The 13,979-nt window shown below is 37.9% G+C and overlaps 1 protein-coding gene and 1 long non-coding RNA gene across 3 annotated transcripts; one reads left to right on the forward strand and one right to left on the reverse strand.

Annotated features, from left to right (window-relative positions):
• Nucleotides 1-1,229: 1,229 nt before the first annotated feature.
• LOC143858091 (uncharacterized) lies at nt 1,230-5,074 on the reverse strand. Its single transcript, XR_013238859.1, has 3 exons — nt 5,013-5,074; nt 1,949-2,278; nt 1,230-1,816 (listed from the first exon to the last, which is right to left on the reverse strand). It is a non-coding gene; the product is annotated as an uncharacterized LOC143858091 (long non-coding RNA).
• A 3,020-nt stretch (nt 5,075-8,094) lies between these two features.
• LOC143857893 (cytochrome c biogenesis protein family) lies at nt 8,095-13,439 on the forward strand. 2 transcript variants are annotated; one of them, XM_077368426.1, is made up of 8 exons: nt 8,097-8,574; nt 10,233-10,452; nt 10,538-10,649; nt 11,050-11,322; nt 11,564-11,829; nt 11,925-12,081; nt 12,548-12,631; nt 12,943-13,439. In XM_077368426.1, exons 1-8 carry the CDS (start codon nt 8,151-8,153, stop codon nt 13,090-13,092), a joined length of 1,686 nt encoding a protein of 561 aa, XP_077224541.1. In that variant the 5' UTR covers nt 8,097-8,150; the 3' UTR covers nt 13,093-13,439. The 2 variants fall into 2 exon arrangements, with proteins under 2 accessions (XP_077224542.1, XP_077224541.1); XM_077368427.1 differs by lacking the exon at nt 12,548-12,631 and having other exon boundaries at nt 8,095-8,574.
• The last annotated feature ends 540 nt before the right edge of the window (nt 13,440-13,979 follow it).

Raw genomic sequence — 13,979 nt, forward strand, 5'->3', positions numbered from 1 at the left:
CTTTGATGTCTCTAGAATCAAGTGAGAAGGTCTATAACTCTATATATTGTAACAGCCTTAGGGTCATCGACTTCATAATGTTATACTTATGAATAAAGATTACTTTGCCTTTTGCGCAGGCCTTACATTAGTGATTCTCCAACTCATCTTAGTGCGTCCTAATCAATCCAGTGGTGTGATAACTGTACTTCTAATTTTCTTTTATCGTCTTTCGAAGGTATTATCTAAGGTTGCGTTCTTCAACACTTCTCATTTCGCTTGTCTAGAGAAGTCTAAATAGAAATAACAGAATCGTGCGAAGTGACTCTGCTTTGCTCCAAAAAGCACAGATCCACTACTCAACTCGGAAATGGGAGAAATGATTGGAACAGGTCGGATTGCCAAACTCCATTCTCCGTTTTTTTTTCTTTTTTTCATTTTCTGCAATGAATAAGCATTTTCAAAGAAAGGTTAAAGAGCGCTCTCTAGGCTTTGCTCTTATTCTCAACTTATTAGAAACTTGAAAGTTGCTCTGTATTTATTTTTAAAGATTCATATGTTCACGTGGAATATTGTTTGTCTTTTAGAGTAAGAGTTTTTAAGATAGAAAGTTATAGTGAATATTGCTTTGGATCAGAAAGTCCTAAATATTCAACATTTATAGATCAGCTTGACCTTAAATCCAATGGACGGAATGTTTTGGAAGTGTTTAATATTATCTTTTGAATTCGGAGGTGAGATCTAAGTCAATTTGTGAACTCCTAAACTTAATTGATTGTTCAACATGATTTTAAAGATCAAATAATTAAAGTTCATACTTAGGTAAACAACTCATCTGGAACCAGGCATTACTTGTTAAGTGGCGTGTGATGAAAAGATTCGGAGGGAACACTTATTTCCATCCTTAAGTTTACATATGAATGCAATTTAGAGGCACAACTTTAGAGAACAAATACAATGGCATACAAATGTAGATATCCAGACAAGTTAAGGAAAACCAACTAACCAGCTGATCTCTGGTTTCCATGTCAGATTTTAGTTGGTTGACAATGGTTCCCTGACAAAAAAGTTATTATGAGACAGAAACTAAGACTCAAATCATAAGACATATATCAGTGAATATTGTGGCTTTTCATGCTCCCCTCACACTGAACTTATCAACCCTCTTCCTCACCAGCCCATCTATCATAGCTGGTGCCACAAATATTCCATGGAACATTTTTTCATAGCTGCCAAACATTCCCTTAGAGAATACAAATCTCAATAAATTAGCTGATATTATTTTTCTGCTTTGCCTACTGCTGCTTCAAGATAATCAATATCCACCCAAAGATTTTTATACATGTAGCTCATTCTAATTGATTAATAGATAATTTAAAATATGCTACTTCGCTCCTTCCTGGCCAATTTAATAATTGGCTAAGACAAAAGTAAAGTGCAAATGGAACAGGAAAAAAAAGGCGATAGGAGATTCGTCCTTCCGCATCAGTGATGCTGCTCTAAGTTAGAGCTATAAACTTGATGATGATAAGTTAGCAAACAAAATCATTTCCCGTCGATCACCTCTGCCTACTCGGGTAAGTTGATATCAAAGAGAGCGTCCCTATGAGCTTATTTCCTGGCACGCTTTCGAGCTTAGGAACCACCCGAATCTAAACATTTTGCCTTGTTATTGTCCAGAAGAGAACGATCAAAGCATTCAACGAGGTCTGGATGCTTTAGGCTGAGTAGATTTCTGATGATCGCCTCATCGCAAATAGCATTGCACGCGCGTCCCGTGCATCTAATGCGCCTACTTTTTCCATCATTATTTTAACAACAAAATGTTCTGTCCAACCTGACCACAGAGAAATACAGCCTTAGTTTGTCCTACATAAGAGACAAAAAATAGAAGATTAAGAATTTCTGCTCAGAATTTAAAAATAATAGCAACGGTAGAAGATACAGTAAAGAGAAGGAAAATGCTTACAGTCATTGCAAAAGCAGTGGGCACAATCCATTATTGTAACAGCACTTGTGGGAACATCCTTAGTACAGATAACGCATGTTACTTGAGCCTCTGGCCATGAGCTCGGAACAGAATGGAATTGATAACTAGGACACCAAGTTACCTTGTTATTGTCCTCGATGTATGACTCCAGAAGATAACGACAAAAGCGTTTAACGAGGTCAGAATGCATTAGGCTGAGTAGATTTCTGATGATCGCCTCATTGCCAATAGCATTGCACGCGCGTCCCATGCATCTAATGCGACTACTTTGTCCATCATTTATTTTAACAACAAAATGCTCCGTCCAACCTGACCATAGAGAAAATACAGCCCAAGTTTGTCCGACATAAGAGACAAAACATAGAAGATTAAGGATTTCTGCTCAGAATCTAAAAGTAATAGCAATGGTAGAAGATACAGTAAAGAGAAGGAGAATGCTTACAGTCATTGCAAAAGCAGTGGGCACAATCCATTATTGTAACAGCACTTGTGGGAACATCCTTAGTACAGATGACGCATGTTACTCGAGCCTCTGGCTATGAGGTATCAAGATTGTTGTGCTCCATGATGATCACACCAGCTTCCGCAAATAATAATTCTCTTCCCTTCTCAACAAGCACTGATAACACCTTCTCAACATTCCAATGATGATGAATAAGAAGAGTCCGAGCATGTTTTTCGTTCAGTGTTAGCAATTCCATTATCTTACACTCTGTACAAAATTCATACTAGGATGTTCAGCAATGTAAGCATAAATTTGAACTCACGAGAACATAAACAATGCAAAAAGGAATTTAACCGGTGCCGCCGAAAGTGATTCTTTTGTAATAATCTGTAACAAGACCAGGAGATGTTGAAAACAAAGTGAATTTTTAGGGAGAGAAAGGAGATAAAGAACCCATCTAGATTCTATATTTGACACACTTATCATCTTATTTAGTCAGTTCATCTAGTTAATAGGCAAAAAATGGGTCTATAATCATCCTTGTCCGTCAAGATTTAAAGAAGTGATCAATCAAATCAAGCACTTTTAAAAAGATATCACTAATTATTTCAAATTATATCCATACAAAAAAATAGTAGTTTCCCATAAGTGAACTTTCTTTTAAATATAGATATGACTATCAATTGTGCTTATTTCAAAAGAAAAACAAAACGGCCTTTTAGAGAGGAAATCATCCACATACTGGCAAAAGAATTCCCATGTATTACCTTTTTTTTTAAATGGTGAAATATTATTATTCAAACGAAAGCAAGGACCGCAACCGAATGGTCGGGCAAGCAAGATACATAGCAAAGGAAAAATAAAACAGCAATAATAATGAGTCAAGGAGGGAGGTAATCGAAAATCTCCAGTGACTTAGGCACATAGATTAGAATAGAAGATAAAATTGGTCTCGCCAACTTAGTTAACAAAAAAGAAGATAAGAATAAATAAATCTAGAAAGAAAGGAATTCTCATTGATGATAAAAAAATATGGGTTGAGATCGCATCATCAGATTGTCTTGGTGGTAAATTAGGCACGTAGATTAGAATAGGCAACCTAGAGTGATTATGAAAGTAGATTAAATTAGGAAGATTCTATCTTTATCTCTTTCAACAATTAGTCCTTATATTTCTATGTTTATCTTTTGAGTGTTATGGGGGTGTGACAGCATGAGGTAGGCCTCCAGTCATATTCAATCGTTTGTCTTGTGGACCCTCAAGGAGAGACTATATTGATGAAGTCAGGGAGATAAGCTCTAGCCTCTATTTCAACACAGATCCGGGCATAGCTTAATCTGCTTTCTTCTGTGGTCTGCTTGTCCGTATAAAGTGGTTTTCCAGCTCCACCGGCAATTTTACTTAAACCAGATGCTGTCCAATACTCCAAACGGAGGCCTGGAAGCCGAATCCAGATGGGAATGGAGGCAAGACGAAGCTTTTCCAAGGGCATGCCAGGGTACCATTTAAGGGGGATGAGCATTCGTCCTCCATAGTTGAGATTTGCTTCCGATGCTTGAGTGCAGTCATCATGGTTTGTAAACTTTAATAGAAAGAAACCATTTGACACAATCTCAAGCAGCGGCTGAGCGATTGCCCTTTAACTTAAGCCTTCACGCCCATCGACCCTAACAAGATTAGAGTTATAAGTTATAACTCCCCCTTTAACTTCCACTTCTTGGGGAGATGTTCTTTGAGGGTAATGAAGTAGGGCCTCCTTCCAAGAAACCTATTATAATCTTTACTTCTTGATTAGTGAAATATTTCCTTGGATCGTCTGTGGATGTAGGCCTTTGTGCCGAACCACGTAAATCGAGTGTGTTCTTTGTGGGTTGTCATCGTGTGCTTTTTTATCTTGCTTTAGATCGTGTGTTTTGTTCGGGCCTTTGTCGGTCAATTTTCTACAATTAGGAAGATTCTATCTTTATCTCTTTCTACAATTAGTCCTTATATTTCTATGTTTATCATTGAGTGTTCTATATAAACACATTGGGTACGAACCGAAATGGGTTCACAACGGATTTGATCTTCTTAGAAGGAAGATCAGCCTCTTGTCCACTTCGAGGGAAGGATCAATTCTCCTTGGTGCACAAAAACACAATTTCTGAAATACGTTTCTCTTTTTTTTATTCAATACAGGCTACATACAAGTTAAATAGAAAAACCCAACCACTTATCATTTCCTCTAAAACTCCTACCCAAGCTAATCTAGGAACCCTAACCCTTATCTCCAAGAATCCTAGCAACACCAAACAACTAATAAAGCAAACTACAAAAAGCAACAAAATCTAAACTAAATTATTTCATCCAAGTGAGACCCATCTATGCACATAACACACTCATTAGGCTCTCTGTAATTTAACTAAGATAAATAGAAATCTCCAATTTTTCAATGAAAAATCTAATATTTGATAATGAGCAATCTCCAATCAGAACGACGAATTCCTCGAGAATAAGAACACATTTTTCGCATCAGAAAAACTCTAAGCAGCAGAAAATTACACCAATTCAAAAGCAACAATTCTATCATGCAAAAAAATGCCCTAAAAACCCTCTCACCTGACAAGACCTCGGCAATGACTGTTGAAAATCGGCCATCGTTGAGAGAGAGAGAGAGAGAGAGAGAGAGAGAGAGGGCAAAGCTACAAAAATAGGGATTTAGGGTCTCGATTCTCTTTTGAATTCTCTACAATGACATTAAGTCCGCGCGGCGCGGTTTTTAAAGGCGGGAACTGTTGAGATTTATGTGTAAAGTTTAGTGCCCGGGCGGGAAAGTACAATCTTTTCCCAAAAGTAACGTGGGGCCCACTTCAAAGGACAATCCAACCGTTCATTTGTTGGGCCGGGACGTAAATAGACTGCAGACTGCAGATCTTTTCCATAGGATGATCCTAATCCTTAATCCTCCTGTACCATGCAGATCAGGGGTTGGATCAACCTTTGAAGTGGGCCCAAAAGTACGCTTTCTTTTGTGTTTTTTTTGGGGAAATGATATCACCTCTACCGTATTTTGATGATCGCACTCTCACTTTATTAAAAAGTATGGTATGGCCTGCACCATAGGATGATCCAAACCGTCGTTTAGATGGGCCACGCCTAAATAGGTTGTGCCCGAAAAATCATTTCCATTGGTTGATCCTCACCTTCAATCTATAGAAGGAGTAAATATTAGAGGGTTAGGATCAACCTATGGAAATGATTTTTGAGGCACAACCTATTTTGTTTGTGGCCCATCTAATGGACGGTTTGGATCATCCTATGGTGCGGGCCATACCATACTTTTTAATATTGTGGGGAGTGTGTTCATCAAAATACGGTAGTGGTGACTGGTGATATCATTTCCCTTTTTTTGGGGCGATGATATTTTCACCCCTTGTAGCACGCATTCGCCCCCTTTTTAATGTAATTTGATGTCAAAAAATGTTAAAGTTGTTGTTCACCTTATAAGGGGGGCGAATGCGTACTCCTTAGGGGGTGCAAATATCGTCTCCCTTCTATTTTTCTTAATTTTGGTATTAACTATTCTTTTTCTATGAAGTGCATGCAATGGGGGCACTCACCTGATTTAGCATGCCCCATTTGGGATAGATGTACATAGACCTGAGAAAACGGTTTCTACACACAAGTGTAGATAGGTTATCTACACACTAGCTTAAAATACAATGGAGGCCCACATTGTTTGGGTGATCCAAACAATTCATTTGATTGGCCTTCATATAGATAGGGTGTCCACAAAAATATCAGCTCCATAGGATCATCCTAACCCTTCGAACCATGGAGGCAAAAAATGGACAGATTTGTGAAGGTTTTATACATGTCCATTTTACCTCCACAAATCTCTTATGGATTAGAGTTTCCAAAATTAGAGGGACAGCACATTATAGAAACCTCTACCGATCGGAGGGTTAGGATCATCCGGAGATGATTTTATGGTGTACAACCTATTAACATTGTGGCCCATCAAAAGAACGGTTTGGATCATTCTAAGAAGTGGGCCACCACATTTACAAATAAACAATTGACTTCATGGCATACACACCATGTGTCTAAGCCGATCATAATATGGTTTACGCATGATAATACACTTAAATTAGTGAATTACTCAGAATTTTACTTACGCCCTGTAAAGTTCAGATTGTGACAAACCGATGGTGAGGCTCCAAACTGATTGCTGAACGTATTTTTTTGTCCAATAATCGGTTCGGGGCCTCACCATCACTTGTCACAATCAGAAATAAGGCAGAGGAAGCAAGAGAATCAAAATCGCCCGAAACGACCCCAATCATTGAAAATCGGTGGGGAATATGATTCATCGGATTAAGAGAATTGACACTCTGTGGGTCATGTTTGATGAGCATTTGTTTTTTCTCACCCTTTGCGTAGAAAATCAAAACAAAAGAATTGGGAGTGGGAATTGTTACTGAATGCAATCTTTGGGGGTTTTCACAACTACAACCATCCTTGACGACAGAACGTACCAGACTACTAAACAGAACTGTTGGGGGATTAAAATTTGACCTCCAATGGGAACCTGACATGTGGCTCTAGGAAATTTAAGGTTGGTTAAGGGTGAAAGGGTAACTTCAGTCATCCCAAAATTTCTAAAAATTAACCTCAGGGCTCTGTTCACTTCTTTTCCCTGACAAGACCTTGACAAGATAGAATTTCTGTGTTCACTTTTTTTCCAGGGAAAACTATTATCATATGTGGAATTTCTTATTTAAAAGCTAAAAATGACGTGGAAATTGACTTTTTCCTTGTTACTTGAGATTTGCTTTCCGATTAAATATATCGAAGAGGCTTTCCAGGGAAAACAAAGTCTTTTCCTCTTGATTCCTTTTCCTTCTGCCATGTCACCTGGAAAGGAAAACTAAATCATTTCCTTTTCTTTCCGGAGAAAAGAAGTGAACAGAGCCTCAGGGGCTGGATAAGCTTAGAAAATGAGATTCTTAGGAACTCGCCTAATCACAAGAGACTCCCTAAAAGGCATCTTTCCGTAGCTGCCTAAGACAGAATATATAAGGGAGGGACCAAACTTTGAGGTACACATCTCATAAGTCACTCGCATTTTTCTTCCTTGTGCAACTCAGTTCATATTGTTTCTTCGTTTGGCTTAAGCATTGGAGAGTCCTCCTCAGATTCAAACTCTAGCCCTCTTTTCCCAATTGTTTTCTGGGCTCGCCTCAGCAAGGGACAACTTAAGGCAAGTCCAGTGGGAATGAAAAGAAAAGAAGACTTGAGCATGGCATTAAGGAAGAGCAACCGTGACACCCGCAGGACTCACAATGAAAAAGAAGGGCAAATGTATCATTTCACCTCCCTCACTATTTTCCTACCAATCTCTGGGTCCCATTGTGTGTACATGGTCGAGATTGGTTGATTTGGTGGGCAGCCACTAGTCATGAGTCATGACTCATATGTACATAATCAGGACGGATGGGCCTAGTCTTTTCATAAATAGGGCATCTGCTAGTATTTTCACAAGAGAATCTAAACCGTCCATCCTTGTATGCTTTGATCTCATGGATGAGAAGTCCTTGTAGTTATAGGTTCCACAAGAAGAGAAAAATATCAACAGATAATATCTTCAAAAGACAATGGCCATCTCTAAAAGACACTGGCCATCTCTAATACCTTATCCAATGAGCCTCTCTCTCTCTCTCTCTCTCTCTCTCTCTGTTAAAAAGCCCATGAAAAATGCTTAAAGAGTACACTACTCTTATAATGGATCCCATAAACCCCATAAAAACCCTGAAAAATTCTCTACCAAAAACCCTTATCACAACCCCTCTTTTACACTCAACCTTCAAATCTTTTCATCCCTTCTTCAAAAAACATCTCTACACTCCCAACTCTAAGAGAAATCTCCTCCTCAAAATTGGTTCTGAGCTCAAAACCTCTCAACATAACAAAAACAAACCCTTACCCAAAAAGATAATTCTCTCAGATAGAGCACCCTCTTTATCTGAAAATGAAAAATCTCAACCCAACTCCCCAAAGCCTGACAAAATTCCCCTTATGGGTTTGTTTAAAAAGGTGCCAAGAAGAATTCTTTCAGTTCTCTCCAACCTTCCTTTGGCTATTGGGGAAATGTTCTCAATTGCAGCTCTCATGGCTTTGGGTATGTTTTTTTTGTTTTCCTTTGAGAAAAAAAATCTAATTTTTGTGAAAAGTTTGGAAAAGAAAAACTTTTCCAGAATTTCATATTTTTCCATTATTTGATTACACATACAAACAATTAACTTGAGCCACCACTTTTCAAGTTCTATATATTATGACCTTCAATTTATAATGATATTACTCTAGTCTAAATAAGGCATAACCATATATCATAACATTTTAAATTAAGAATAAATTTTCCGCAAGAAATGTTTTTCTTGCAATCCAAACAGGGAATTACTGAATTTGACACAAAAGGAGAAAGAATTGAGAAAACCCAACTTTAATTAGGAATCCCACAGTTTGGATTGCTGGGATTTTTTGGAAAAGTTTGGAAAGGAAAAATATTTTTAAAATTTCTCACTTTTTTTACACACGAAAAATATAACTGGAACCAACCCTATTCAATTTCTACTTAGATGGGCCTTCAATTTATGATGACATCTCTCTAAATTAAGCATAATCATATCATTTTTCTATAAATCGTGTGAAGGAAAAAAATTTCCATCAGAAATGTTTTTCCTGCAATCCAAACATTATTTCTGATGAATATGAGAAAAATGGGAAAGCTTCTATTGTTTTCCCTTGAAATTTGTTCAATTTTTTTTAATGTGTCTACAAATTCGACCACTTGGGTTATGAGGAACTTGGAAAAATTATGATAGATTGAACTTTTTGAGAAGGTAGATAGAATGACCTTGGTTTCTTCTCATTGTTTCCATTTCTTATATATATATAGGTAAGCCATAGGTCATATTTTTCATTAACTGTAGAGCAACATGAAGAAGAATAATGGTTTATGTGACGTCTTTCTGAGAAAAAAAGTGGAACTAAGCTACTATGTTAGTTTAAAGATCTATTTTTGTTCCTTTTTGCTCCTTACAAGCTTATGGGTAATTCCGCATGAAAAGATCCTACTGTTTTCGTAAGTTTTAGTGTCATCCCTTGTACTTTTAGACAGCTGTTAGAGTAATTAAGCCTATGCATCAATAAGAGGCATGCTTGCAAGTTTTTTCTCTTGTTACCAAGCTCTTTCCTTTTGTTTTCAAATTCATAACCTTTTTTTTTAATGATAGTGAGTTTGCTCCCCCGCGTCATCATGGATTCCCCCGAGTCGACTCCCTCTTACCCTAGCTGCATTCTTGTCCGAGTCTGTGTTTTCCCCACAATGTCAATCAAAACTCCTTTGATTCTCCCGAGATATGATAATGTCAACCGAGGACTCACCGTATCAACTAGGATTTTGCTTTGGCCGCATGTTGACACGCATCTGCATTTTGAAACACTGATAAAAACACTACAAAACAAAAGGATTACACTTTAAATTCACAACCTTGATGACTCGGCATCAACTCATCAGATACTTTTTTTCTGAATTTTCCAAAAGAAAATTTATGGGATATTCATTGAGTTGAGTTGAGTTGAGTATTCATTGATATGTTATCAAATTATCTTAAGAGAATAATTCCTGAATTTGAGCTTATTTTCAATTGATATCAGTTTCTAGCATGTATATTTTTTACCCATTGAGGTTCTTGGATCATATGACTAATGATATTCCAAACTTTTCGCAGCCTGTGAAACTGAGACTTTTTTTTCCCCATTGTTTTCGATCTGCAGGAACATTCATAGATCAGGGCGAGGCCCCTGAATTCTATTTCCAAAAGTATCCAGAAGATAATCCTGCATTGGGTTTTTTCACTTGGAGATGGGTTCTTTGGCTTGGCTTCGACCACATGTTTTCTTCTCCTGTTTTTCTTGGATTGTTGGTTCTCCTAGCTGCGTCACTCATGGCATGTACTTACACGACACAGATTCCTCTGGTTAAAGTTGCACGAAGGTCTGCTTCCTTTGCAGATCTCATATCTTCCACTGGAAGTGAATCAGAGAAGCATTAGTTAACAGCAATCAATCGGTATATGCAGATGGTCTTTCATACACTCGGCCGACACTATTCGTAAACAAGAATTTTCCGATTCTCTACCACAAGCATCAATTCAAGACTTGGGTGTTATTTTGATGGGTGCTGGATATGAGGTACCGAGTTATACATTTTGTCTGTGGGCATGCATGCATGTATTTCTGTGTTCACGTATGCATGTAACTAGCATTATCTCTGTAATTGAAATGATTCTTATGTATGTTTCCATTGAGCACTGTTGAGGGTTCCACGTGAAAGCAAAGATCCCACATCAGAAAAGTGAATGGATGTGGATGGGCTTATACTGACTTGGGCACCCTCCCCTTAAAGGCTAGCTTTTAAGCGTGAGTTCTTCCCTAGTCCGAACAAGTGGTATCAGAGCTATTGCCTCATGGACTAATTGGTTGTTTCAGAAGCACTTTTTTTGCTTTCGTAATAGTGGTTCATTACTAAGTAGACACCTGATGTGTTGCTTTCATGTGGGATCCTTTCTTATTTTGTGTTTTGAGTTTGTAGGTATTTTTGAAAGGGCCATCTTTATACGCCTTCAAAGGTTTGGCTGGTCGATTTGCTCCCATTGGGGTACATTTGGCAATGTTGCTGATCATGACAGGGGGTACTCTCAGTGCTGCTGGAAGCTTTCGAGGCGCTGTGACTGTTCCTCAAGGACTGAACTTCGTTGTGGGGGATGTGATGAGTCCTAGTGGTTTTCTTTCTACTCCCACACAGGGTTTCAATACTGAAGTCCATGTCAACAGATTCGAAATGGACTACTATGATAGTGGGGAGGTGATGAGTGTTTCGATTATCTATTTTTTGTTCGTCTTCAGTTCATTTTTAAAATATTTCAGTCTCTCTATTGCTCCTTCCCTTCTCTTTCATGGGTCATTGTTTATTTTTTTTTATTACTTTTTTTTTTTTGAAAAGTAGTTTTTTTATTACTATTTTGTTTGTCTCAATCTTAGTGGCCTTGGGAATCAGAGCACATGTTTCTAAATAATATGTTCTTTATTTGCTTAATACATCTCAGGTGTCTCAGTTCCACACTGATCTTTCACTACGCAACCTTGATGGGAAGGAAGTGATGAGGAAAACAATTAGTGTAAATGACCCATTGAGATATGAAGGGATCACGATATACCAAACAGACTGGAGTATCTCAGCTCTCCAAGTACGTAAGGATGGTGAGGGCCCTTTCAATCTTGCTATGGCACCTTTGAAGTTGAATGGAGACAAGAAGCTCTTTGGAACATTCCTACCCGTGGGAGATCCAAATTCCCCTAATGTGAAGGGAATGTATGTCCTTTATTCTCATATCTTTGTTCTTTTTGTTAAACTCATATATTGGGTACATCTAAATGTTTGAATTGTTATTGTTTTGGCAAATTCAGATCAATGCTTGCTCGTGATCTACAGTCAATTGTTCTTTATGATCAAGAAGGAAAATTTGCAGGAATCCGTCGGCCTAGCTCGAAACTTCCAATTGAAATTGATGGCATAAAAATTGTAATTGAAGATGCAATTGGTAGCAGCGGCCTAGATCTGAAGGTGACAACTCCAATTATTTTTTTGTTAACGATTGATTAATCTTTCCCACTGAAGGCCATGTTTGGCACCCATGAATTTTCTTTTTCAGAGAATATTAGCATACCAAGTGTTGAGAGAGGGGTAGGGACCGGAGGGAGAGAATTGAGAGGGCATGAGTGAGGAGATGGTGCTAAGTGGGTGAAAAATAAGGAAAACAAAAACTCTATTTTGAGTAGATTTTTTCTTTTCCCTGCTTTTCAGCCACTTCTCAGCATCTCCTCACGCATGCCCTCTCAAGTCTCTCCCTCTCCCACCGTCCGGCCTCTTGATAAACTACTACCTCATAAAAAATAAAAAAAATTCGTGGCTGCCAAACATGGCCTAAATATATGCACGTGCTTTTTTTTCGTGTGGGGGGGGGGGGGGGGGGGGGGGCGGGGGGGCGTGTTATCAGCACGATCATGTTTTAATATTTCGCATTTACCAGACTGATCCAGGGGTCCCAACTGTTTATGCTGGATTTGGAGCTCTGATGCTAACAACTTGCATCAGTTATTTATCTCATTCACAGGTGTATAATTTTTTCCCCCTCTTACAGTCCCAAACCTTAGTTTCTTAAAAGTTCGTATTCATATATGTATAGGAAAATGATCTCAGCACTCCATTGTTTTGAAAAGATGCGCGCAGCATCTTGTCGTTTAGTATTTAAAGGAATTATAAGAGCTTTTTGAGAACTGTAACATCCTTCTGACAGCCCTTTAAATGGTAAACGATAAGATGCTTCGCCCATCTTATCAAAACATTGCAGTTTTGATATCATTTCCTATGTATATTTCTAGTTTATGATTCATTCTTTTGGCACTGTTTTATTGCTTTTCTTAGATCTGGGCCTTACAAGATGGAACGAACGTGGTTGTTGGAGGAAAGACTAACCGTGCGAAGATTGAATTTTCCGAGGAAATGAATCACTTGCTTGATAAGGTCCCAGAAATAGTAGGCTTCGGCGATTCCACGAAAAGTTCTGTGGGCTGACCTTGAACTGTAGATCCATGCCTTATGAACAATCTGCATCAATGGCTAGATTTGTCTGGCATTTAGATGCAAAGAGAATAGCTTGCATGCTAAAGATGGTTGTTCTTATCAGAGAGGGTAATCACTAAGTGCTCTGTTTCAAGCAATTCAATTGGGTTTTGTTGAATAATGGCCACCTCTTATTCATTATGGAACTTCTCAATAGACACAGACACGAATATGAATGATTTGTCAGACTGGTAAATGACCAGTTATGAAACTATATGAATTTTCCCCTTCTTTCAGATATGTATATGTCAGTTCTATTGGAATTTAATATCCACAGATATTATTTTCCATTCTCCTGAGGTGACTTTGTTTATGGTTTTGATTGATGTTAATTTTTCTGGGAGAACAGTAGTGTATCAAATGATTTGATAACCAGACCATATACAAGATAATTTTACAAAAGTTTGTGTGGAGGCATGTCGGTTTTTTTGCATTTCGTGGGGATACAAGCTCACTTCTGCGCATGTGTCACAACATGGTATTTTGTCTTTATCATCCAAAGGAAATCCAAGACAATTTATACCAAATTTATCAAGAGATTGGGGTCATCTTTTCGAGAAGAATTTTGGGGAACTATCTGCTTAGGAGAGCAATAAATGAGTTATTTAGTTCCTGTTTGGATGGTAAGAAAAACATTTCTGGCGGAAAGTTTTTCTTGGGGGAATTTTTTTCTTTCCACGATTTAGAAGGAAATGATATGATTATGGTTAATCGAAAGGGATATTATCGTAAATTGCAGGTCCATCTAAGTAAATAATGTGTAGGTTTGGCTTAAATGATCTCTTTTCGTGTGTAACTTTTGGCTAATCTAAAAAAAAAAAAAGATGGGAACTTTTAGA

The sequence above is a fragment of the Tasmannia lanceolata genome, unplaced genomic scaffold (genome assembly GCF_043159265.1).
Source record: "Tasmannia lanceolata isolate RefF3 unplaced genomic scaffold, GAP_Taslan_0.1 ptg000025l, whole genome shotgun sequence".
NCBI lineage: Eukaryota > Viridiplantae > Streptophyta > Magnoliopsida > Canellales > Winteraceae > Tasmannia > Tasmannia lanceolata.